Source organism: Saccharomyces mikatae (genome assembly GCF_947241705.1).
Source record: "Saccharomyces mikatae IFO 1815 strain IFO1815 genome assembly, chromosome: 4".
Taxonomy (NCBI): Eukaryota; Fungi; Ascomycota; class Saccharomycetes; order Saccharomycetales; family Saccharomycetaceae; genus Saccharomyces; species Saccharomyces mikatae.
Genome location: NC_079259.1, coordinates 185,871 through 207,911, shown reverse-complemented (window position 1 = coordinate 207,911; position 22,041 = coordinate 185,871). Strand labels below are relative to the sequence as shown.

At 38.8% G+C, this 22,041-nt stretch overlaps 10 protein-coding genes across 10 annotated transcripts; 6 read left to right on the top strand and 4 right to left on the bottom strand.

Moving 5' to 3' along the window:
- Positions 1-201: 201 nt before the first annotated feature.
- On the top strand, positions 202-1,311 carry PPH21 (phosphoprotein phosphatase 2A catalytic subunit PPH21; the record flags this gene model as incomplete). The annotated part of the gene is made up of 1 exon (XM_056226631.1): positions 202-1,311. The coding sequence occupies one exon, from the start codon at positions 202-204 to the stop codon at positions 1,309-1,311; it is 1,110 nt and encodes a 369-aa protein (XP_056080887.1).
- A 371-nt stretch (positions 1,312-1,682) lies between these two features.
- RDI1 (Rdi1p) lies at positions 1,683-2,288 on the top strand (the record flags this gene model as incomplete). Its single annotated transcript, XM_056226630.1, has 1 exon — positions 1,683-2,288. One exon carries the CDS (start codon positions 1,683-1,685, stop codon positions 2,286-2,288), a length of 606 nt encoding a protein of 201 aa, XP_056080886.1.
- Positions 2,289-3,913: 1,625 nt separating this feature from the next.
- On the bottom strand, positions 3,914-4,459 carry ARF2 (Arf family GTPase ARF2; the record flags this gene model as incomplete). Its single annotated transcript, XM_056226629.1, has 1 exon — positions 3,914-4,459. One exon carries the CDS (start codon positions 4,457-4,459, stop codon positions 3,914-3,916), a length of 546 nt encoding a protein of 181 aa, XP_056080885.1.
- Positions 4,460-5,351: 892 nt separating this feature from the next.
- On the bottom strand, positions 5,352-7,655 carry RGT2 (glucose sensor; the record flags this gene model as incomplete). Its single annotated transcript, XM_056226628.1, has 1 exon — positions 5,352-7,655. One exon carries the CDS (start codon positions 7,653-7,655, stop codon positions 5,352-5,354), a length of 2,304 nt encoding a protein of 767 aa, XP_056080884.1.
- A 1,114-nt stretch (positions 7,656-8,769) lies between these two features.
- Positions 8,770-9,441, top strand: SCM3 (Scm3p; the record flags this gene model as incomplete). The annotated part of the gene is made up of 1 exon (XM_056226627.1): positions 8,770-9,441. One exon carries the CDS (start codon positions 8,770-8,772, stop codon positions 9,439-9,441), a length of 672 nt encoding a protein of 223 aa, XP_056080883.1.
- Positions 9,442-10,230: 789 nt separating this feature from the next.
- On the top strand, positions 10,231-15,390 carry RPO21 (DNA-directed RNA polymerase II subunit RPB1; the record flags this gene model as incomplete). Its single annotated transcript, XM_056226625.1, has 1 exon — positions 10,231-15,390. One exon carries the CDS (start codon positions 10,231-10,233, stop codon positions 15,388-15,390), a length of 5,160 nt encoding a protein of 1,719 aa, XP_056080882.1.
- A 232-nt stretch (positions 15,391-15,622) lies between these two features.
- On the bottom strand, positions 15,623-17,689 carry BPL1 (biotin--[acetyl-CoA-carboxylase] ligase BPL1; the record flags this gene model as incomplete). Its single annotated transcript, XM_056226624.1, has 1 exon — positions 15,623-17,689. The coding sequence occupies one exon, from the start codon at positions 17,687-17,689 to the stop codon at positions 15,623-15,625; it is 2,067 nt and encodes a 688-aa protein (XP_056080881.1).
- A 461-nt stretch (positions 17,690-18,150) lies between these two features.
- Positions 18,151-18,993, top strand: CRD1 (cardiolipin synthase; the record flags this gene model as incomplete). The annotated part of the gene is made up of 1 exon (XM_056226623.1): positions 18,151-18,993. The coding sequence occupies one exon, from the start codon at positions 18,151-18,153 to the stop codon at positions 18,991-18,993; it is 843 nt and encodes a 280-aa protein (XP_056080880.1).
- A 122-nt stretch (positions 18,994-19,115) lies between these two features.
- Positions 19,116-20,702, bottom strand: CCT4 (chaperonin-containing T-complex subunit CCT4; the record flags this gene model as incomplete). The annotated part of the gene is made up of 1 exon (XM_056226622.1): positions 19,116-20,702. One exon carries the CDS (start codon positions 20,700-20,702, stop codon positions 19,116-19,118), a length of 1,587 nt encoding a protein of 528 aa, XP_056080879.1.
- A 257-nt stretch (positions 20,703-20,959) lies between these two features.
- On the top strand, positions 20,960-22,030 carry SMKI04G0950 (uncharacterized protein; the record flags this gene model as incomplete). The annotated part of the gene is made up of 1 exon (XM_056226621.1): positions 20,960-22,030. One exon carries the CDS (start codon positions 20,960-20,962, stop codon positions 22,028-22,030), a length of 1,071 nt encoding a protein of 356 aa, XP_056080878.1.
- Positions 22,031-22,041: the final 11 nt, after the last annotated feature.

Sequence of the window (22,041 nt, the reverse complement as noted above, 5' to 3'; positions counted from 1 at the left end):
CGTTACTTGACCAATACTAAAATAACCGTGCCATAAGCTTTGAATTTTGTACAAGGCTATATTTCAACTCTAAAACTGTTGATTTTGGAAATTATATATTTTGAGAAACAGGGAAAACCGAAAACGAATTAATTTGCCCCTATTCAACAAATAGTGGAAGAAAGATATAAACCATTGCATAAAACAAATAAACAAAAGAAAATGGATACAGATTTAGATGTACCTATGCAAGATGCTGTAACCGAACAGTTGACTCCCACAGTATCTGAAGATATGGATGTTAACAATAATTTAACAGACAATGACGGAGAAGAGTTCTCGATTGAGGATTTAAAACCGGGTTCCTCAGGCATAGCAGACAATAAATCTTCCAAACCGCTGAAGTTGACCAATACAAGTATAAACCAACTTGACCAATGGATTGAGCATTTGGGAAAATGCGAGCCATTGTCAGAAGACGACGTAGCTCGTTTATGTAAGATGGCAGTGGATGTATTGCAGTTCGAGGAGAATGTCAAGCCAATCAATGTTCCTGTAACTATATGTGGGGACGTTCATGGCCAGTTTCACGATTTGTTAGAGCTTTTCAAGATTGGCGGTCCCTGCCCCGACACCAATTACCTTTTCATGGGCGATTATGTGGATAGAGGATATTATTCCGTTGAGACAGTTTCGTATCTGGTTGCCATGAAAGTCAGATACCCACATAGAATTACTATACTGAGGGGTAATCACGAGTCGAGACAGATCACTCAAGTATACGGGTTTTATGACGAATGCCTAAGGAAGTATGGTAGTGCAAATGTATGGAAAATGTTCACTGATCTATTTGATTATTTCCCTATCACAGCCCTAGTAGATAACAAAATTTTCTGTCTTCATGGGGGTCTTTCTCCCATGATAGAGACCATAGATCAGGTCAGAGAGTTGAACAGAATACAGGAAGTACCTCATGAAGGGCCCATGTGTGATCTTCTGTGGTCCGATCCTGATGATAGAGGGGGATGGGGAATAAGTCCCAGAGGTGCAGGCTTCACTTTTGGACAAGATGTAAGTGAGCAGTTCAATCATACTAACGATTTATCACTAATAGCAAGAGCACACCAGTTGGTTATGGAAGGTTACGCCTGGTCTCACCAACAAAACGTTGTTACTATCTTCAGTGCACCAAATTACTGCTATAGATGTGGTAATCAAGCAGCGATAATGGAAGTGGATGAGAATCATAATAGACAGTTCTTACAATACGATCCATCCGTAAGACCTGGCGAACCTAGCGTCAGCCGGAAGACACCTGATTACTTTTTATGAGTATGTATACATATATGCATCTATATAGATATATATATTCGCTTTATCTTTTACCATTATTACAGTTAATAATACACCAAGCCGAAACTACTGTGAGTTCTTTTATTCTAAAATACCTTTTAATATACGTGAAGTTTATCAATCATAACGAGGCCTTTTTTTTCTCAACGCTTTAATCATTCTGATCATTACTCCGGGTGAAACGTTTCTCTAACGCGATCGTTTAATTTTCGCGATAGATCAGGGAAATAATATAAAGATTGACTCACACATGACTTTCACTCTTTTAAGCTGCTTGGAGTGTTTCGATTTTCTTTTCTCCATACGAACAACTTGAGTTTTGAAATTCCTAAGTGAAAAAAAATTGGACGATGGCCGAAGAAACTCCTGATTTCAGTCAATTCGAAGATAGAAACAACGATCAATACAAAGTTTCAGCTAAGAAAACTGTAGATGAATACAAGAACTTGGATGCTGAAGACGAGTCCTTGGCAAAATGGAAAGAGTCTTTGGGTTTAAGTTCTGACGTCTTACCGCTGGAATTTCCTGGTGACAAAAGAAAAGTTGTTGTTCAAAAAATTCAACTATTGGTGAATACAGAACCAAATCCCATTACATTTGATCTTACGAACGAAAAGACAATCAAGGAACTGGCATCTAAGAGGTACAAAATTAAAGAGAACTCCATTTACAAGTTGAAAATTGTTTTCAAAGTTCAACATGAAATTATCACTGGGTTACGATATGTTCAATATATCAAGAAGGCGGGTATTGCCGTTGACAAGATAGATGATCATTTGGGATCATATGCCCCTAACACTAGGACCAAACCATTTTATGAGGTTGAGCTACCGGAAAGTGAAGCTCCTAGTGGCTTCTTGGCAAGAGGTAACTACAGTGCCGTATCGAAATTTATTGATGACGATAAAACTAACCACTTGACTTTGAATTGGGGGGTCGAGATTGTCAAAAAATAATGAATTATTGGAACGAACAATATAGACAAGGCCTGTATAAACAAAAAGCATACCTATATCTATATATAGAAGAATATGGTTTCGTACTCCGGCAAACTTTTTTTCGTTAATCCGAATCAGATTATAGGGGTAGGGTTTTGAAGAACCAGTTCATTAGGTTGAACTACGCACGTGAAAAAATAAATACTTGATGTAGTATACTGATTCAGCTACTAGATCATTAATAAAATAAATTGCCGTTTGGTATTCTTAAAAAATACAAAATTAAACTATATCCAAAAAATCAAATATTAAAATGATAATTTAACAAAAGAATCAAGCCTTGATAGCGTACTTTCTTTGTGGGAAGGCGATTTGCTTCTTTCTTTGTTTCTCAGTAACTTGAGAAGCTTCGAATTTGGTCAAAGCTCTTCTCAAAGCTCTGGTCTTTTTGGCTCTCAAATCCTTTGGTTGGTATTTCTTACCCTTGTATAATTGTCTGACGGCTTCTCTTTGTTGTTCGTTGATGACGGTCAAGACACAGGCGATACTCTTTCTGACAGTCTTGATCTTTGGCAAAGAAGGTCTGGACAACTTTTGGACCTTCAATTCAGCCAATTCTTTCTTCAAATCAACCAATTGGGATGCCAATTGTTCCTTGGATTTAGTTCTTAGTTCGTAAGCTTTAACGCCGGCCTATTGATAAAGGAATAGAAAAATGAAAAATCATTGTCACTTGTTAGTAAAATCATTTGTTATTTTTATAAACTCGATTTCAAGTTTTTGGGATCTTTCTTTAAGATAGCACATTCTATGCATTGTGTTATCTCGTAAAAGAAATATTTCATGTTTTTTGTGCTTCTCGATAGATGTATGTCGTATATTTGCAAAACCCTTAACGTTAGAAATACACTGAACAAACATGGATGCATTTGTACCAAGCTACAGGATGATGTCTATTAAGCTTTCTCCTGTAAATTGTGGGCTACACCATTTTTTTTAATTTCTTCATCCTCTTAATTATCAATCCCGTTGAGAGCGAAGCATACGCATTGTTCCGATAGCACATTATACCCTATTTTTCACCTCTATTCATCTCTACATACCATTTTTTGTTCGTTTGTTACTTATGTGTTCTCGATGTACTATACAGACCCACGAACAAGAAAAGCGAATGAAATTTCAATATACGCTTGTTTCATAAGGTATTGATTGATTCCTCTATTTACCCTCATCTTCAATGAAATTTCACCACCAATACCAAAAAAAAGAATGTAACAAATGTTTGGGTGCTATTACCTAAAGTGAAAATTCATAATACAGCTGGTATTTTCGTTGGCCTTAATGCGGCCAAACAAGTCAAGAAGTGCATTTTCTACTACGAAATGTACGGATTTAAAAGGAAAACAGGCTTCATTTCCTTGTCTTCCTTTGTGACATAATTCCGAGTGTCAACATGTCGCTATTTGAAGCAAAAGAAACCCTTCAATAATAAGTTGTTAGTATATTTATTTTCATTGCACTTTCATTATCCTATCTTATACAACAATACAGTGGTATATATCTCTAACAATTATAAAAATAAGAACAATTTAGAAGCAAAACACACGCGGTCCGCATGACTAGGCTTATTATACAGACTTAGATCAGGATTGATTCTTCAAGTTGTTGCTCAACCATTCCAGACCTTCGTACAGACCTTCACCTGAAGTGGCACAAGTGGATTGGATGAACCATGGACGATTCCTAATGGAATGTAAACCCAATTTTTCCGTGATTTCAGCTGCAGACATAGCTTCTGGCAAATCTTGTTTGTTAGCAAAAACCAACCAGACAGCATTTCTCAATTCATCTTCGTTCAGCATTCTTTGCATCACTTCTCTGGCTTCACCGATACGCGATCTATCGTTAGAGTCAATGACAAAGATAACACCTTCGGTGTTTCTGTAGTAATGTCTCCATAGAGATCTAATTCTGTCTTGTCCACCGACATCCCAGACAGTGAATGAAATGTTCTTATATTGGACAGTTTCGACGTTGAAACCAATTGTTGGAATGGTAGTTATGACTTCACCCAATTTCAACTTATACAAAACGGTGGTCTTACCAGCACCGTCTAGACCCACCATAAGAATACGCATCTCTTTGTTACCAAAGAGATTACTGAATAACTTTGAAGCATAAAGACCCATTATTTTCTTCACGGAATCTTGATTTCTTTTTTTCTTTATCTATGTTCATTAATTCACCAATGTTAGTAACTACTACCTAAAAAGAAAGAACCACAGAATTCGGAGACTCACCGAAAAGATCTTCCACTGACCAGATATGCCATCTATTATTTTTCACTCCAAATATCAGGGCCATACTGCATGGCTCCTCCCCACAAATAGATAAACAAGGCACTATTAGGGAATCCAAAATTGCTTTACTGGTTAAAAAAAAAGGAAGATACTCAGGAAATCATCTCACTTCTCAATAGGGGCTTATTTTTTCTGGATGTAATATATTATGTACTATCCGATATTGTCCTCGGTTTATCCCTCCTAATGAAAACTTGTTACATACAAAGTGACTACCTTATCGTTAGTCTATTTTAGCTTAAGTCTGCGTAGAAAATCCTCCGAAGAATTCAAAGTTATTAAGATAAATTGGGAGAGTAGAGAGATCAACTGTTAACTGATGACAAGCTAACCATATTCGTTAATACCTGATCTCCTGTAAGGGTGTGTGTACCATTCGAAAGGAGTAGGTGAAGGTGCAAGATCGAACAACAACTGGCCGCGTCAAGGACCCGGTTGTTTTGGAAACTGTATCTAATTTCGTATCAAATTATATGTAATCCGGGTAATACTATATCTTCTTAATAGAAAACGCGATTTCAGCAATCTTATGAATTTTATAGTAGTATGAACTATAGAAGGAGATTCGAGCTCTTTTATCATCTGTCAGCGATGAGATATGTATTTTCTATAATTCTTCTCCTTTTCTATCATGTTAGAATGCTAAAAAGAAAACCGAAAGTGCATATACAAGAATAATATATATAGAACAGTTTATAAGATCTCGGTGGATCATAAGATGCTACAGGTTGTTACTTGGGAGAGTGTGTTGGCTGTGTTTGCTAGTTCGATCGCTCATCCAATTAGAAGATGTTTTTGTTTGGCTATTGGGTGACTGAGAAAATGCAGTATCGTTGCTAGTGGTGGATGGACTATTGATTAGTTGGGCCATATATGTATCGATACTATTGCTACCGTTTACCTCAGTATTATTGCAGTTAGAAGTGTCATTTTCCTGGTAGAACTCATCGGTAGACTCGGAAATGATAGAGGGAGGGCCTCTGTTGTATGTATTTAAGCCTAGGCCATTTCCTAAGTCCACGTAGTTCACGGGAGGACATTCCACTGGTTTAAACTCCATGGAAGTTAAAGGGAATGAATTTGTATTGTCAATTAAGCCATCATTCTCCTTATCCGCTACGACTATTTCGTGTTCAGGTTGTGTTAGATCCTGCAAAAATCTGTCTACATTGGACAGACTGTTGTTATCATCCTCTAAAATTGGACAGCTGTTGTTGTCTAATTTTCCAGTATTCTTTATATTAGTTTTCATCTCTTTCTGTTGTGAAATTGGAAGTGCTATGCATCTTTTTCTTATTTTTTCATTCCATTTACTGGAAATGATACTATTTGGTGCCTTTCTAAATAGCTCGTCAATCTCTTCCAATGTCAATCCTCTTGTTTCATACACAGCGAAATAAACAACAATAACTGCAGCGACGTTTAAACTACCCCAAATAAAAAATATTTTGGGCCCCATTGAAGACGTATGTGATCCAACATCAACGATGTAAGGTGTAATCAAGGCACAAATGAAATTTACCAGCCAGTTTGCAGCAGCGCATATGGCAGCACATTTTGATCTGACACCAAGTGGGTATAGTTCAGCAGACACTACCCACACGACACCACCCCATGTGGCCGAAAATGCAGCAATAAAGAGACAGATAAAGGCGATCATAATTTTACTTGCCACTACGGTTTTTCCTTCGGAAACACCAACAATGGCAATGACTAAATTGGCTATTGCCATTATGATACCTCCAGCAAGAAGTACTGGTCGTCTACCGATACGATCTACTAAATACATGCCAGGTATACTGAATGCAACATTGACAGCATAGGTGATAAAGGAAACCAGGTAAGAGCTGTCCACTCCTGTGTTGTTAAAAAAATTAACGCCGTAATAGAATATGAAATTTATACCTGAAGCTTGTTGGAAAGCTTGTATGGCAATACCGGTGAATATTCGCAAAACCTGTTTGGGCCTATTTTCGCTCGTCCTAAAACAGTCCATAAGCGTTGAAGGACCAAACGATGCCTCATAATCGTAAGTAGCTTTAATTTCTACCAGCTCTTCTAAAAGTCTTGGATCTTCGATCGGAAGGCCCCTTAAAAAGGATAATGATTTGGCTGCTTTATTAAGCTCATCCTTCAGGACATAATATCGTGGACTCTCCGGCAGGAATATCATGCCCACAGCTAAAACACTGGACCAGACGTACTGTAAGCCAATTGGTATTCTATATGAAGAAGGACTGTTTTTGGAGTGAGTGCCTTGCGATACTGCACTGGACACAAGTAGTCCAATAGTAATGGCCCATTGATAGCTGGAAATTATAGCACCTCTAAGGTTCTTTTGTGCTGCTTCGGCCTGATATAATGGCACGACAGCGGAAATTATCCCAATGCCAATACCCGAGATCACTCTTCCAACGATAAGTAGCACCAAACCATTGGATGCAACTTGTAAGGAGTTTCCTATTGAAAAAATAACAGCAGTACTGAACATGATTGTCGGTTTTCTACCATATGAATCCGAGATATAGGGTGCGATCAACGCGCCAAAGAATGTCCCTAGGGAAAGAAATGATACAAGCATGGCTATCTGGTTAGTCGTGAAATATGAATGGTTCGGTGAAATGTAGGTTTTAACATAGGGCATATCCGTGATACTATTGATGAGCCCGGTATCATACCCGAACAGAAACCCTCCCACAGCAACGAATATGCCTACCAAGACGGACATTATGTTCGACCGTAATGGCAGCGGCTGTGATAGTAAAATAGAAGTGGTTTCTACTGCTTCATCTCCCGTAGGTAAATTATCCGCGTAAGAGACTCGGTATGCATTAGGATCATTATACGTCAGTATGGATTTTACTTCTGTATCACTCGGAGTTTCTATAAATGCGTTGTGGTCTGGGATGTTATGATTAACGGTACATTCGGCACATTCAGCACCCCGGAGATAACTAGACCCGTTTCCAGGTTCGTTATGAGTATTTTCTTCGTTACGTCGCAGGCGGTCTTGTTTATCGTTCATACAAAAAGTACTCGAGGTATTTTCATATATATATGTGTGTGTGTGTTACACCGTTGGGCGATTTTTTAGACTATGAATGGTCTTCCCGATCTGTTTTTTGATTTCACAGGCGAACCTAGTGTTAAGGAAAAGTGAATGGGAGATGTGATATTAAAACTTAGTGGAGTTTTATTGTTTAGGGGCTTCCGGTTTCTGAAAGGAGACCGATGAGATGTTTATGTTTGTTCTATGTATATGTTACACGTTTTAAGGTGAGGAGGAAGAGCAAAAGGGAAGAGATCACGGCAGGTAGTCACCGTTGAGTCGGTAATCGGATTAGAGTCAAGCCGGGAAATGCAGTTTTTTTCTATAGTTTTTGCCCTTTATGGTATCTTCCATACTTTTTCACAGAAGAGCCGATTAAACTCTCTGTTCGATGCCCCTCGGGGGGGAAGATGTCAGATATGAAATGACGGAGGTAACCGTAAGAAATCCGAACATATTTGGGTAGCACAACCCTTCATCGAATAGATTAGTTATGTCACGTATATACGTGTGTACCTAAAATAAATTAGGCGTTTCCTGTCTTGAAACAGTTTTAACTTTATATGTATCTATATGGAATTGTTCATTAACGTTAAAGAATACTCTCCTGGAGTTCTTTCTCTTTTATTATATTTTGTCCCTCTTTTGTAAATTTCATCTTTTTAAAACTAACACTTTGAAATGAGAAGGAATAAAAGTAATACATAGTAAATCTAATCAGTATTTTCGAACCTACTTAATAGGTTCTGTTCCGAAAAATGTTAACGGCTGGTTCAAGAAAAGTCAATCGGAATACATGCTCTCTTTTGTGCAAGCTTTTTCTTAATAACACTAAATATGAGCGTCATGATCTGCCACGCTGGAAACAGGCTTATCATCTCAAGCAACCTACTCTTTTTTACCCGAAAGCTGTCATTTACATCATCTTTTCTCTCTATAGCTTTTTAATATATAATGCGCATATCAACGTACGTTGAGGGCCGCCATAGAAAAAGCTTTAATATCCGAGATCTTCCACTTGGATGAATCTTATGTAAATGAGAACTGAGAAACAGCATATACACGCTTCCATTACAGATTTTTCAACAAGATGAAAACGAGCAAGAAGGTCTCCAAAAAAAGAAATCTGAAGAATCTCCATGGCGCCTTAAAAGGATTATTGAAAGAATCAGGCAAAAAGAAAGAGACCAAAATACGAAAGCGTCAAGATTACACCTCTATCCCCCAAGTGTATACCCCCATTATCAAAAAGTCAAAGAAGAAAAACAGCAATGAAAAATCGCGATCAATCGCTGAAAGAGGCGGCCACGTATATATAATGTCCAAAGAGAACCAAGTCATCCCAAAGCTAACTGACGATGAAGTCATGGAGCGCCACAAACGAGCAGATGAAAACATGAAGAAAGTCTGGTCCAATATCATAAGTAAGTATGAGTCTATTGAAGATCAGGGGGACGTCGTAGACCTTAAAACAGGTGAAATAGTTGAGGATAACGGACATATCAAGAAACTGACAGCCAGCAACATCACTAAAGATAATAAAACAAGATACACAAGTGTGCTCAGAGACATCATCGACATCAGTGACGAGGAAGAAGGAGATAAGAATAGCGAATATACTATATGGGCTGATGATAGCGAAGAAAGCAATTCTGAGGTTAATGTTGATAATGACAGCGAAGATGAGGAAGACGAGAAAGTGATAGACGCGGATTTAAAGAAGTACGAAGCCAAGCTCTCAAAGAGAATATTACGAGGTTAGCGCAAAGCAGAAGCCCATATTTCAAACACACTGTATATATATGTATGCATACATATAGGGAACACCACAGCGGTAATCGGATAATTAGTTACCCGCATTTATATTTTCTCACTAAAGACGACTATAGGTTTTTAGACATTTTTTTTTTTCATTTCGACCGTCGATTCTCCTTAGTTTGTTCAGTGGCAACAAGTGGACAAACAAGAAGAGTGCAACACCATTTGGTGACAACTTTGGGTCAAACTTTTGAGTAAGGCAAGATCATTAATTGCTCTCACGGAGGTAACATAAGAACATCCGATTCTTTCATTAACTGAAGTCATTTCTGTGTTGTTCTGATCGACTCTCTTTGTTTGTTTTATCTTCCATATTATTCCTTTCATTTTTTTCACTCAAATTTTGAAAAGGATCGATATAAACGAATATATAGCTCTCCAAAGTTAATCATTTGTTTATATTTGCTTTACTGCATAGGTTTTTCGAGCTAATTTTCCGATCGACTTTCAAGAAAAAACAAGAACTGCTGTATTATAAGAAGTTTTTTCCATTTTCAGATTTATCTTGAAATATAATATTCACAAGTTCTATCTGGTAAACTCATCGTTTAAGATCCGAATCTGTTACTAATAGCAATCAATTTTAAAAAGCTTCAACTAGAAACTAAAAAAAATACCGTTTTTTTTTCTTCTCGTTAATCAAAATTCAAAAAAAAATCAATTTCTTTCTCTTAAAAGAAAGAACCCATTATAATAATAGCAATAACACTATACCCCAACATATAAATCCGCAATGGTAGGACAACAATATTCAAGTGCCCCACTGCGTACAGTAAAAGAAGTCCAATTTGGTCTTTTCTCGCCCGAAGAAGTTAGAGCAATTAGTGTAGCCAAAATCAGATTTCCAGAGACAATGGATGAAACTCAAACGAGAGCTAAAATTGGTGGTTTAAATGACCCTAGATTAGGTTCTATTGATCGTAACTTGAAATGTCAAACCTGTCAGGAGGGTATGAACGAGTGTCCTGGCCATTTTGGTCATATAGATTTAGCAAAACCTGTATTTCATGTTGGTTTTATTGCAAAAATTAAGAAAGTTTGTGAATGTGTCTGTATGCACTGTGGTAAGCTACTACTCGATGAGCATAACGAACTAATGAGACAAGCCTTGGCAATAAAGGATAGTAAAAAAAGGTTTGCTGCAATCTGGACTTTATGTAAAACGAAAATGGTTTGCGAAACAGATGTTCCTTCAGAAGATGATCCTACTCAACTTGTATCAAGAGGTGGTTGTGGTAATACACAACCCACAGTTCGTAAGGATGGGTTAAAATTAGTTGGTAGTTGGAAAAAGGATAGAGCCTCAGGGGATGCAGAGGAGCCGGAGTTGAGAGTTTTAAGCACGGAAGAAATTTTGAATATTTTCAAGCACATCTCGGTAAAAGACTTTACTAGTTTAGGTTTTAACGAAGTCTTTTCTCGTCCGGAATGGATGATTTTAACATGTCTTCCTGTTCCACCACCACCAGTCCGTCCATCTATTTCTTTCAATGAATCGCAAAGAGGTGAAGATGATTTAACCTTTAAACTTGCCGATATTTTAAAAGCTAACATTAGTTTGGAAACACTAGAGCATAATGGTGCTCCTCATCATGCAATTGAGGAAGCAGAAAGTTTATTACAGTTCCATGTTGCCACATATATGGATAATGATATTGCTGGTCAACCACAAGCTCTACAAAAGTCTGGCCGTCCCGTTAAATCTATTCGTGCTCGTTTGAAGGGTAAAGAAGGGCGTATTAGAGGTAATTTAATGGGTAAGCGTGTGGATTTTTCAGCAAGGACAGTTATTTCTGGTGATCCTAATTTGGAATTAGACCAGGTTGGTGTTCCAAAATCCATTGCCAAGACTTTGACATATCCAGAAGTGGTAACTCCATATAATATAGATCGTCTAACGCAGCTTGTTCGCAATGGGCCAAATGAGCACCCGGGTGCCAAGTACGTCATTCGTGATAGCGGCGATCGTATAGATTTAAGATACAGCAAAAGGGCGGGTGATATTCAATTACAATACGGATGGAAAGTTGAACGTCATATCATGGATAATGATCCAGTTTTGTTCAATCGTCAGCCTTCGTTGCATAAAATGTCTATGATGGCTCACAGAGTCAAAGTTATCCCATATTCTACATTTAGATTAAATCTGTCCGTCACTTCTCCATACAATGCTGATTTTGATGGTGACGAAATGAATCTCCACGTTCCTCAATCGGAGGAGACAAGGGCGGAACTATCTCAGTTATGTGCCGTTCCTCTACAAATCGTTTCTCCACAGTCTAATAAACCTTGTATGGGTATTGTGCAGGATACTTTGTGTGGTATTCGTAAACTAACATTAAGAGACACATTTATAGAACTTGATCAAGTTTTGAATATGTTATATTGGGTTCCTGATTGGGATGGTGTTATTCCAACACCTGCGATTATCAAGCCCAAACCTTTATGGTCAGGTAAACAAATCTTATCTGTGGCCATCCCAAATGGTATTCATTTACAACGTTTCGATGAAGGCACAACTTTACTTTCTCCAAAAGATAACGGTATGCTTATCATTGATGGGCAAATTATTTTCGGTGTAGTTGAGAAGAAAACTGTTGGTTCTTCCAATGGTGGTTTGATTCATGTTGTTACCAGAGAAAAGGGTCCTCAAGTTTGTGCTAAACTATTCGGTAATATACAAAAGGTTGTTAACTTTTGGTTGCTACATAATGGTTTTTCAACTGGTATTGGTGATACCATCGCTGATGGGCCAACAATGAGGGAAATTACGGAAACAATTGCAGAGGCTAAAAAGAAGGTGTTGGATGTTACAAAAGAAGCGCAAGCAAATTTATTGACTGCTAAACATGGTATGACTCTTCGTGAATCTTTTGAAGATAACGTTGTTCGGTTCTTAAATGAAGCAAGAGATAAAGCAGGTCGTTTAGCTGAGGTCAATTTGAAAGATTTGAACAATGTGAAACAAATGGTTATGGCAGGTTCCAAGGGTTCATTTATTAATATCGCGCAAATGTCAGCTTGTGTAGGGCAGCAGTCTGTTGAAGGTAAACGTATTGCTTTTGGGTTCGTTGATCGTACCTTACCTCATTTCTCTAAAGATGATTATTCTCCAGAGTCTAAAGGTTTTGTTGAGAATTCATATTTAAGAGGGTTGACCCCACAAGAGTTTTTCTTCCACGCAATGGGTGGTCGTGAAGGTCTTATTGATACTGCTGTTAAAACAGCTGAAACAGGTTATATCCAACGTCGTTTAGTCAAAGCTTTAGAAGACATCATGGTTCATTACGATAACACCACAAGAAACTCTTTGGGTAACGTCATCCAATTTATTTATGGTGAAGACGGTATGGACGCTGCGCATATCGAGAAGCAATCACTGGATACAATTGGAGGATCTGATGCAGCTTTTGAAAAGAGGTACAGAATTGATTTACTAAATACAGAGCACATTTTAGATCCCTCTTTATTGGAATCTGGATCTGAGATACTCGGTGATTTAAAACTTCAAGTACTATTAGATGAAGAGTACAAACAGTTAGTGAAGGATCGTAAGTTTTTAAGAGAAGTCTTTGTTGATGGTGAAGCAAACTGGCCATTGCCTGTCAACATAAGGCGTATTATCCAAAACGCTCAACAAACTTTCCACATTGACCATACAAAACCATCTGATCTAACAATCAAAGATATTGTCTTAGGAGTAAAAGATCTGCAAGGGAGCTTATTAGTATTACGTGGTAAGAACGAAATTATACAAAATGCACAAAGAGATGCAGTCACTTTGTTCTGCTGCTTGTTACGTTCTCGTTTGGCAACACGCAGAGTTTTGCAGGAGTACAGACTAACAAAGCAGGCATTTGATTGGGTGTTAAGTAACATCGAAGCACAATTCCTCCGTTCAGTTGTTCACCCTGGTGAAATGGTTGGTGTTCTAGCAGCTCAATCCATTGGTGAACCAGCCACACAAATGACACTGAATACTTTTCATTTTGCTGGTGTTGCTTCCAAGAAGGTTACTTCCGGTGTTCCACGTTTAAAGGAAATTTTAAATGTGGCCAAAAACATGAAAACTCCTTCTTTAACTGTTTACTTAGAACCTGGCCATGCTGCTGATCAAGAACAGGCAAAACTGATTAGATCTGCTATTGAACATACTACTTTAAAGAGTGTCACTATTGCCTCTGAAATTTATTATGATCCTGATCCACGTTCTACAGTTATTCCAGAAGATGAAGAAATTATTCAACTTCATTTCTCCTTATTAGATGATGAAGCTGAACAATCGTTTGACCAACAATCTCCTTGGCTGTTACGTCTAGAATTGGATCGTGCGGCAATGAATGATAAAGACTTGACAATGGGCCAGGTTGGTGAAAGAATCAAGCAAACATTTAAAAACGATTTGTTTGTTATCTGGTCTGAAGATAACGATGAGAAATTAATCATTCGTTGTCGTGTCGTTCGTCCAAAGTCACTAGATGCTGAGACTGAAGCGGAAGAAGATCATATGTTGAAGAAGATTGAAAACACTATGTTGGAAAATATTACTTTACGTGGTGTTGAAAATATTGAGCGTGTTGTTATGATGAAGTATGATCGTAAAGTACCAAGTCCAACTGGTGAATACGTAAAGGAACCTGAATGGGTATTGGAAACTGACGGTGTCAACTTATCTGAAGTTATGACAGTTCCTGGTATCGACGCAACCAGAATTTACACAAACTCTTTCATTGATATCATGGAGGTTCTTGGTATCGAAGCCGGCCGTGCAGCCTTGTATAAAGAAGTTTACAACGTTATTGCATCCGATGGTTCGTACGTCAACTACCGTCATATGGCTTTATTGGTTGATGTTATGACCACTCAGGGTGGTTTAACATCTGTTACTCGTCATGGTTTCAACAGGTCAAACACCGGTGCCTTAATGAGATGTTCTTTCGAAGAAACCGTTGAAATTCTGTTTGAAGCTGGTGCCTCTGCGGAATTAGATGATTGTCGTGGTGTTTCAGAAAACGTTATTCTTGGGCAAATGGCTCCAATCGGTACTGGAGCATTTGATGTAATGATCGATGAAGAATCATTGGTGAAATACATGCCAGAACAAAAAATCACTGAGATTGAAGATGGACAGGATGGCGGTGCCACTCCGTACAGTAACGAAAGTGGTTTGGTTAACGCCGACCTCGATGTCAAAGATGAGTTGATGTTTTCGCCTCTGGTTGATTCGGGTTCGAATGATGCTATGGCTGGAGGATTCACAGCCTACGGTGGTGCTGATTATGGTGAGGCCACATCTCCATTTGGTGCATACGGCGAAGCTCCCACATCTCCTGGTTTTGGAGTGTCCTCACCAGGTTTCTCTCCAACTTCCCCAACGTACTCTCCTACGTCCCCTTCGTACTCACCAACATCACCATCATATTCACCAACATCACCATCATATTCACCAACATCACCATCCTACTCACCAACATCACCATCCTACTCACCAACATCACCATCATATTCGCCAACATCCCCATCATACTCACCAACATCACCATCATATTCGCCAACATCACCTTCTTACTCACCCACATCGCCAAGTTATAGCCCCACATCTCCGTCTTACTCCCCTACGTCGCCAAGTTACAGCCCTACGTCACCAAGCTATAGTCCAACATCACCTGCCTACTCTCCAACATCACCAAGTTATAGTCCTACATCACCTTCATACTCTCCAACTTCACCATCGTATTCTCCAACTTCACCTTCATACTCTCCGACTTCTCCTAACTATAGCCCTACTTCACCTTCTTACTCTCCAACATCTCCAGGCTATAGCCCAGGATCTCCTGCATATTCTCCAAAGCAAGACGAACAAAAGCATAATGAAAATGAAAATTCCAAATGATGATATATCATTCTTACGTATTTGACGTTATTATATTATCTAGTTCCTCTAATAATATTTCTAGTTAATTTTGTATCATAATAAGAACATATACTAATTACAATTACACAAGAGTGGGAGTAACTAATCAATGCATGTCCACTTAATATTGCGAAAGTCAACATCGTTGATAAAGAGATTGAAATTCAGTGCTAAGTTTAAACTTCAGATTTCAGACGGTAACATATTAGTTCTAAACCTTTTTAGCTATTAGGCTCTTAAAAATATCGAACGTATTGCCATCTGGCTGTAAGTTATAAACATTTCCTGTAAATTGAGTGGAGCTACCGCTTACCAATTCTTTTGCGATCAATAATCCATAGTCTTCCGTGATACCAGTAATCATTGCTTGTGTATTGCCATGATCCGTCAATGTTACTATTTGATTACTGTGTAACCATAAGTCATAATAACTTGGTAATATTTTTGCAGCTCCATATTTAATAAATTCTTTTAATATGACTTCAAGATTATTCATATAAAGGGCTTGTAGTTTTTCTATCTTGATTGCTGGCAATAAATCAAGGTTTAATTGCTGACGTTCTTCATTTAAGATATTAACCCAAGTTTGCAAAGAAGTTGTAGGGCCATCGCTAGTCAAATTTATACCACAACCAAGTAACAAACAGTATTTGTTATTAATGAAGTGTGTATTAACTAGCAAACCTGAAATTTTGAGGTAAGCAGGCTCAACATCACCTAAGGGCAACTTTGTATGCTCAAAACCAGTGTTGACCAGATTTAAGTTTTTGCGCTTATAGTAGACGGGATTTAAAGCATAAAGGTCATTAGGCCACTTGATTCTAACAGGAATATCTGAAAATCCAGGCGCGTAGGAAAGTATTGCTTTACAATAGGCGAGCATAGAAAGGTATTGGACAAAAACAACAGATATATTTCTATTAGTTACAGGCGATTGAAGGGGCAACGTTACTACTGCCGTTGATGCACAAACACCTTTTGGATTAACCCAAGTGTTACCACCTCTCCCACGTCCAGAAACTTGAATAGTGCCTACATGGAGTAAGGTGTTTTCAGGGACTGAACTCAACAAGGATTTGTTATTATTCAATATAGTGCTTGTTGATGTTACAACTTCACCATATAAAAGTAAAGAACCTATTGTATTTTGAGTATTCAGATACTTGAAGTATTCTTTCATATCAAAATTGGGCGTGTATTGAGATGGTGGAGTATGCTCTTTTTCGCCCGGAAATATTAGTGTCTTGGGAACCTCATCTGGCTCTTTATAAAGTAAAGAGGATCTAGCCATATTGTAAGAAGGTTTGTAACCTTTATAAAATTGAAAAGTGTCGGTTTCGGCCTTTAGTTCTGAGCATTGCTCAGAATTATCCGTACACGCTCCATGGTGCAACAAGTTGTTTTCCATCTCTTGCAAATATCCATGCTTATTTGGGGCGCTGACTATAAACAGTGGTGTTAAGTTTGGAGCCCTTACATAATTGAAGTCATTATTACAGTTTAACCCAGTTTTGGTAAGAATCATTCTCATAAACTTCAATCTATCAATTTCTTGTGCTTTTAGGTCCTCAACGACGGTTTCAAGAAAATGCTTATCTGTGGATTTTTTCATAAAACGCACGTTGAATTCAGGATGTGGACCAGTCAGTAAGACTTTACCCCTTCCAACATCACATAGCACTACAGCAGCCGGATTTTCACTTTGTCCTTTCCCTGAATCAGAAGAAGGAACATCCGGGTGGTCTGCGTATGCTGCCAGAATTTCTACATTGTCAAACTTATCTGCATCAACGAAAACAGCCCCTCCATTGAAATAAGTCGAGAATTGTGAGCCATCTGGAAGATTTAATGCAACTGCACGTGCGCCAATTTCACTGTTGTATTGAAATCCGTTGTACGCCGGTCCCCTGCTTGTTCCTGGAAAGAAACGCAAATCCCTGCTTCCTGAAACTTCCATTGTAGGGTCACCTTGAGCAAACTCTACACGACTACTACCAAAATAACCTCCAGCACAAAAACCGATGAAAATACCACCTTGTTTAGTAACAAACTGTTTCAATCGAGAAATAATAGGTTGACAAGCTTGGACATAGGGAAGATCTGCGCCACCTGGAAATACCACAGCCGAAGTTTTTGACATCCATGGCTCTGTCTGTAATACTTTGGCGTTGACCGTACTGACAGCATAGTAGGGCTCCAAAAAGTCACGTAAACTTTCCACAGCATGCTTGACTGATCCTGGCGTAGTTCCAGGCCCATTGTAGACTAATACATTCATGTTACTTGGATTTGAACCGTTTTGATAAAATCGTTCGAATGCCTTCTTTATTAACACTTTAGACCTGTAATAAACAGTAGAAATCTTTCGCTTATTACACACAAGCAGCTTTTGAAAAGGATATTACACAGAAAAAAGACAGAAGCAAAATGGGGCAAAATATTGTTATATGTACAACTGTTTAGGAACTATTTATAGTAACGGAACAACCGATTCTGTAACTGGTATTCAGTTAGGTGCTAGAAATTACTTTCAATGTCAACACATTAGAGTGCCAATTTCGAGTCGAAGTGCGGTGACTATTTCCGAAACAGGAATAAGAAAAAAGCTCGATTTATTAACCCATCATATTAAATGTAAACCTATAAGAAATAACATATCCACTGCAGAAAGGAAACAATTTAAGAGACAAACACACTTAGCCTCATAGTTTGACACCTGACAGTTACTTAATGAGGCCAATGTTGCCTATTTATCCACGCACCACACTACTTTTGAGAACTATACCGAAAAGGCCATCTTATTACGTATTATCAGGGTTAACTAAACACTTTCAAGTAGAAGCTCAATTAAAATACAATCTATTAAGAAGCCACACTAGAAGAGAATTGGCTACTGCTCCGGCTAGACCTCCTAAAGTCAAGAATAATTTACTTAACATTCCCAATATTTTGACTTTATCTCGAATAGCATGTACGCCCTTTATTGGACTCTTTATTATAACGAGCAATTTAACTCCGGCATTAAGCTTGTTTGCATTTTCTAGCATCACTGATTTTATGGATGGTTATATCGCCAGAAAATACGGGCTTAAAACCGTTGCCGGCACCATATTAGACCCGCTTGCAGATAAGCTACTCATGATTACGACAACTTTGGCATTATCTGTACCAGCAGGCCCTCAGGTAATACCAGCATCTATTGCAGGTGTTATTCTGGGAAGAGATGTATTACTAGCGATAAGTGCATTGTTCATACGATATAGCACTTTGAAGTTGAAGTATCCCGGTCGTGTGGGATGGAGTTCCTACTGGGATATTGTTCGCTACCCCAGCGCTGAGGTCAGACCTTCCCAACTATCAAAATGGAATACTTTTTTCCAAATGATATATCTTGGATCTGGAGTATTGCTACTTCTATACGAGAGAAATGAGAGCGATGAAGAAACGGATGAGCACTTCGAAGATAAAAAGGAGTTCTTTCTGAATATCTTCTGCTATTTGGGGTACCTAACTGCCACCACGACAATTATGAGCGGAGCATCATACGCATTAAACAGAAATGCTTTTAAACTTTTAAAGTAGTATACAAACAATGCTCTTGAGAACACCATTTTAAATATTCACTTTAAATGTTTCTGAGTTTTTTTATATAGCGGAGAAGTACACTATATATATAAACATATGGATACTTGATAAAACACATATTAACGGCTGAACGCGATATCGTCAATACGTAAGATCGATTTGACGCATTCGGAAGCTAAAGTAATTGCGCTTGTACTAACAAGTACAGGTTGTAAGATATGCTCTTCGTAGGTATTTGTAGTACCAGATCGTCTAACAGAAATACCCTCATTCAATTCACCATTTTCATGTTTAGAACGCAATTCTGTAACAACTTTGATACTATTCAAACCTGCATTTTCAGCTAAAGTGGTTGGAATAACTTCCAAGGCAGAGGCGAATTCTTGCCAAATAAAAGCTTGTACACCCTCCATAGCTCTTGCTTCTTTACTCAACCTACGGGAAATTTCGACTTCTGGGGCCCCACCACCGGCGATTAAGCCTCTTTCTTTTACTAGACAACGGATGACACATAGTGCATCATGAAGAGAACGTTCCGTTTCATCAATGATCATGTTGTTTGCACCACGGATGACAACAGAAACAGTTGGCCTTGCATTGTTGTTTCTTATGCCAGTCACTTTAACTATCTTGGAACCATCGCTGTCAATCTCCTCAACTAAATCTGCTGAACCCAATCTATCTTCGGTAAACAGTTCTATATCGGCAATTGGTTTACAGCCCAAGCCCTTAGAAAGAAATTCGATTTCCTCCCTTTCGATATCCTTCACCACCATTATGTTCAATTTTGACAAGAAATGAAGAGCCAAATCGTTTACTGCATCTCTCAAGATGGATTTTTGAATCAATAGCACGTTACATTTGGCCTTTTTGATCTTTTTACAGATGTTCAACAAATATGCTCTTTCTTCTTTAAGGATCTTATCCATTTGCCTATAGTCATTAACAATAATATTATTTTCTGTATCTGGCTTTGGAGGAGATATCTGAAATTGGATTAACCCAATCTTTGCCTTTTCCTTTCTTGTTGGGCCACCGGCAGACTTAATTGCCGTTTGCGTCAAGACTACACCATCTATCATTTCTGTGTCATCAATTGTACCACCAACTTTCTTGACCAATCTAATATCGTTCAGATCAACATTGCTAGAATTTTCATCGGAGATCTTCAATACAGAATCCACTGCCAAAGGTGCCAAAAATGATGAGTATTGAGACACAATTTTGGAGCTCAAAGAAGTGGATGCAGCACGGATCAGCTGTTCTCTATCACCCAATGAGACCTTATGACACATTTCCAAAAGGATTTCAACAGCTCTCTTTGCTGCCCTTTGAAAGGAGTCTGCAATGATGGTCGGATGAATACCTTTATTCAGCAGTCTCTCCGCAGCACCTAACAGAGCACCAGTTAAGATTACCACAGAAGTGGTACCATCACCGGCTTCCGAGTCCTGCGCGGCAGAAACTTCCACTAGCATTCTAGCCACCGGATGCAGGATAGCCATCTGTTTTAAAATGGTATGGCCATCATTGGAGATGATAATCTCCCCACGTGATGTTTTAATCATCTTGTCCATACCCTTTGGACCAAGTGAAGTACGGATAGCATCTGCCACAGAACGTGCAGCGATGATGTTGGCCTTGCGAACCTCTTGAGGTTTCTCCTTGTCCTTGAACGTGGCGTTGGATGGAATCTTGGCGGACATCATAGAAAACTCTGCTTTACTTGATTTGCACACTTGCAACCTCTCAATTTCAAAACATATAACCTTTACGCTCACCGTGTTTTTGTCAACCTCTTAAACTGTATTCAATTAGCCTTTCTTTGGTGGCGAAAGGAAAAAAATTTCAGGTGCTCCGTGGCTAATGATAGTAATATCGAATTACATGGTCTCATTATACTGTCATTTCTTCATCAACTGCAGTCCAGGCATTGGATCAAGAAGATAAACTGATATTGAAAATGTCTAAAGTACTGGTTATTGGAGCAGGCGGGGTAGGGGTTATCGCTGCGCTCTCATTATGGTTTAAGCGTGAAAGTGACATTTCCCTAGTTGTTAGATCAGATTACGATAAGGTATTGAAGCATGGTTACACGATCGAATCATGTGATTATGGCCACTTAGAAGGTTGGAAGCCAGATCACGTCTACAGTACTGTCGAGGACGCTGCGGCGGACGCAAATAACAAAGGATACGACTATGTTGTAGTAACTACTAAGAATATCATAGACGGGCCTGCTGACTCTAGAGTCCCCAACATCATTAGGCCCGTACTTGAGAAAAACAAGAAGCTACATGGAGCACAGTTGACCACCCACATTTTGCTGATACAGAATGGCATCGATATCGAGAAGGAAATTTGGGCGGAATTCCCCAGTGAGGAGTACAAATACACGGTGCTTTCTGGTATTCAGTTGATAGGATCCACCAAGATTGGGGCTGGACATATCAGCCAAATCGGCAAAGACCACTTATCATGTGGGGCCTTTGATCCACAGGACACCGCTGCTGTCCACGCAGCGAACGAATTTGTTAGGATGTACAACAACGAGGGGCACAACTTTGTCGAATTCGATCCCAGGGTTCGTTACTCTCGATGGAAGAAGCTGCTCTACAATGCTGCTATCAACACATCCACAGCACTCGTAGGTTTAGATGTTCCGCGTTGCCTAGAATTTGGAGTCGACAAGAAAAGCACCGAAAGTGAACTGTTCCATCCTGCCATGAGGGAAATCATTGCCATTGCAGCAAGCGAGGGCATTATTATCGAGGAGGAGTTCATAACAATGTTCACGGAGATCACGAGAAAAAAAGTGTTCAAGCCATCCATGTGTGTGGACCGCGAAAAGGGCCAGCTCATGGAACTAGAAGTCATTTTAGGCAATCCCATTAGAATCGCCAAGGAGAATGGCGTCCCCACACCTACTCTTTCTATGCTTTACAACCTGCTTGTGCTAGTGCAGGCCAAACTAAAGGAACAGAAAGGCCTGTTGAAATTTGATGAAGTAACCGCTAGTCTCTTAGACAAGTAGTTATAGACACT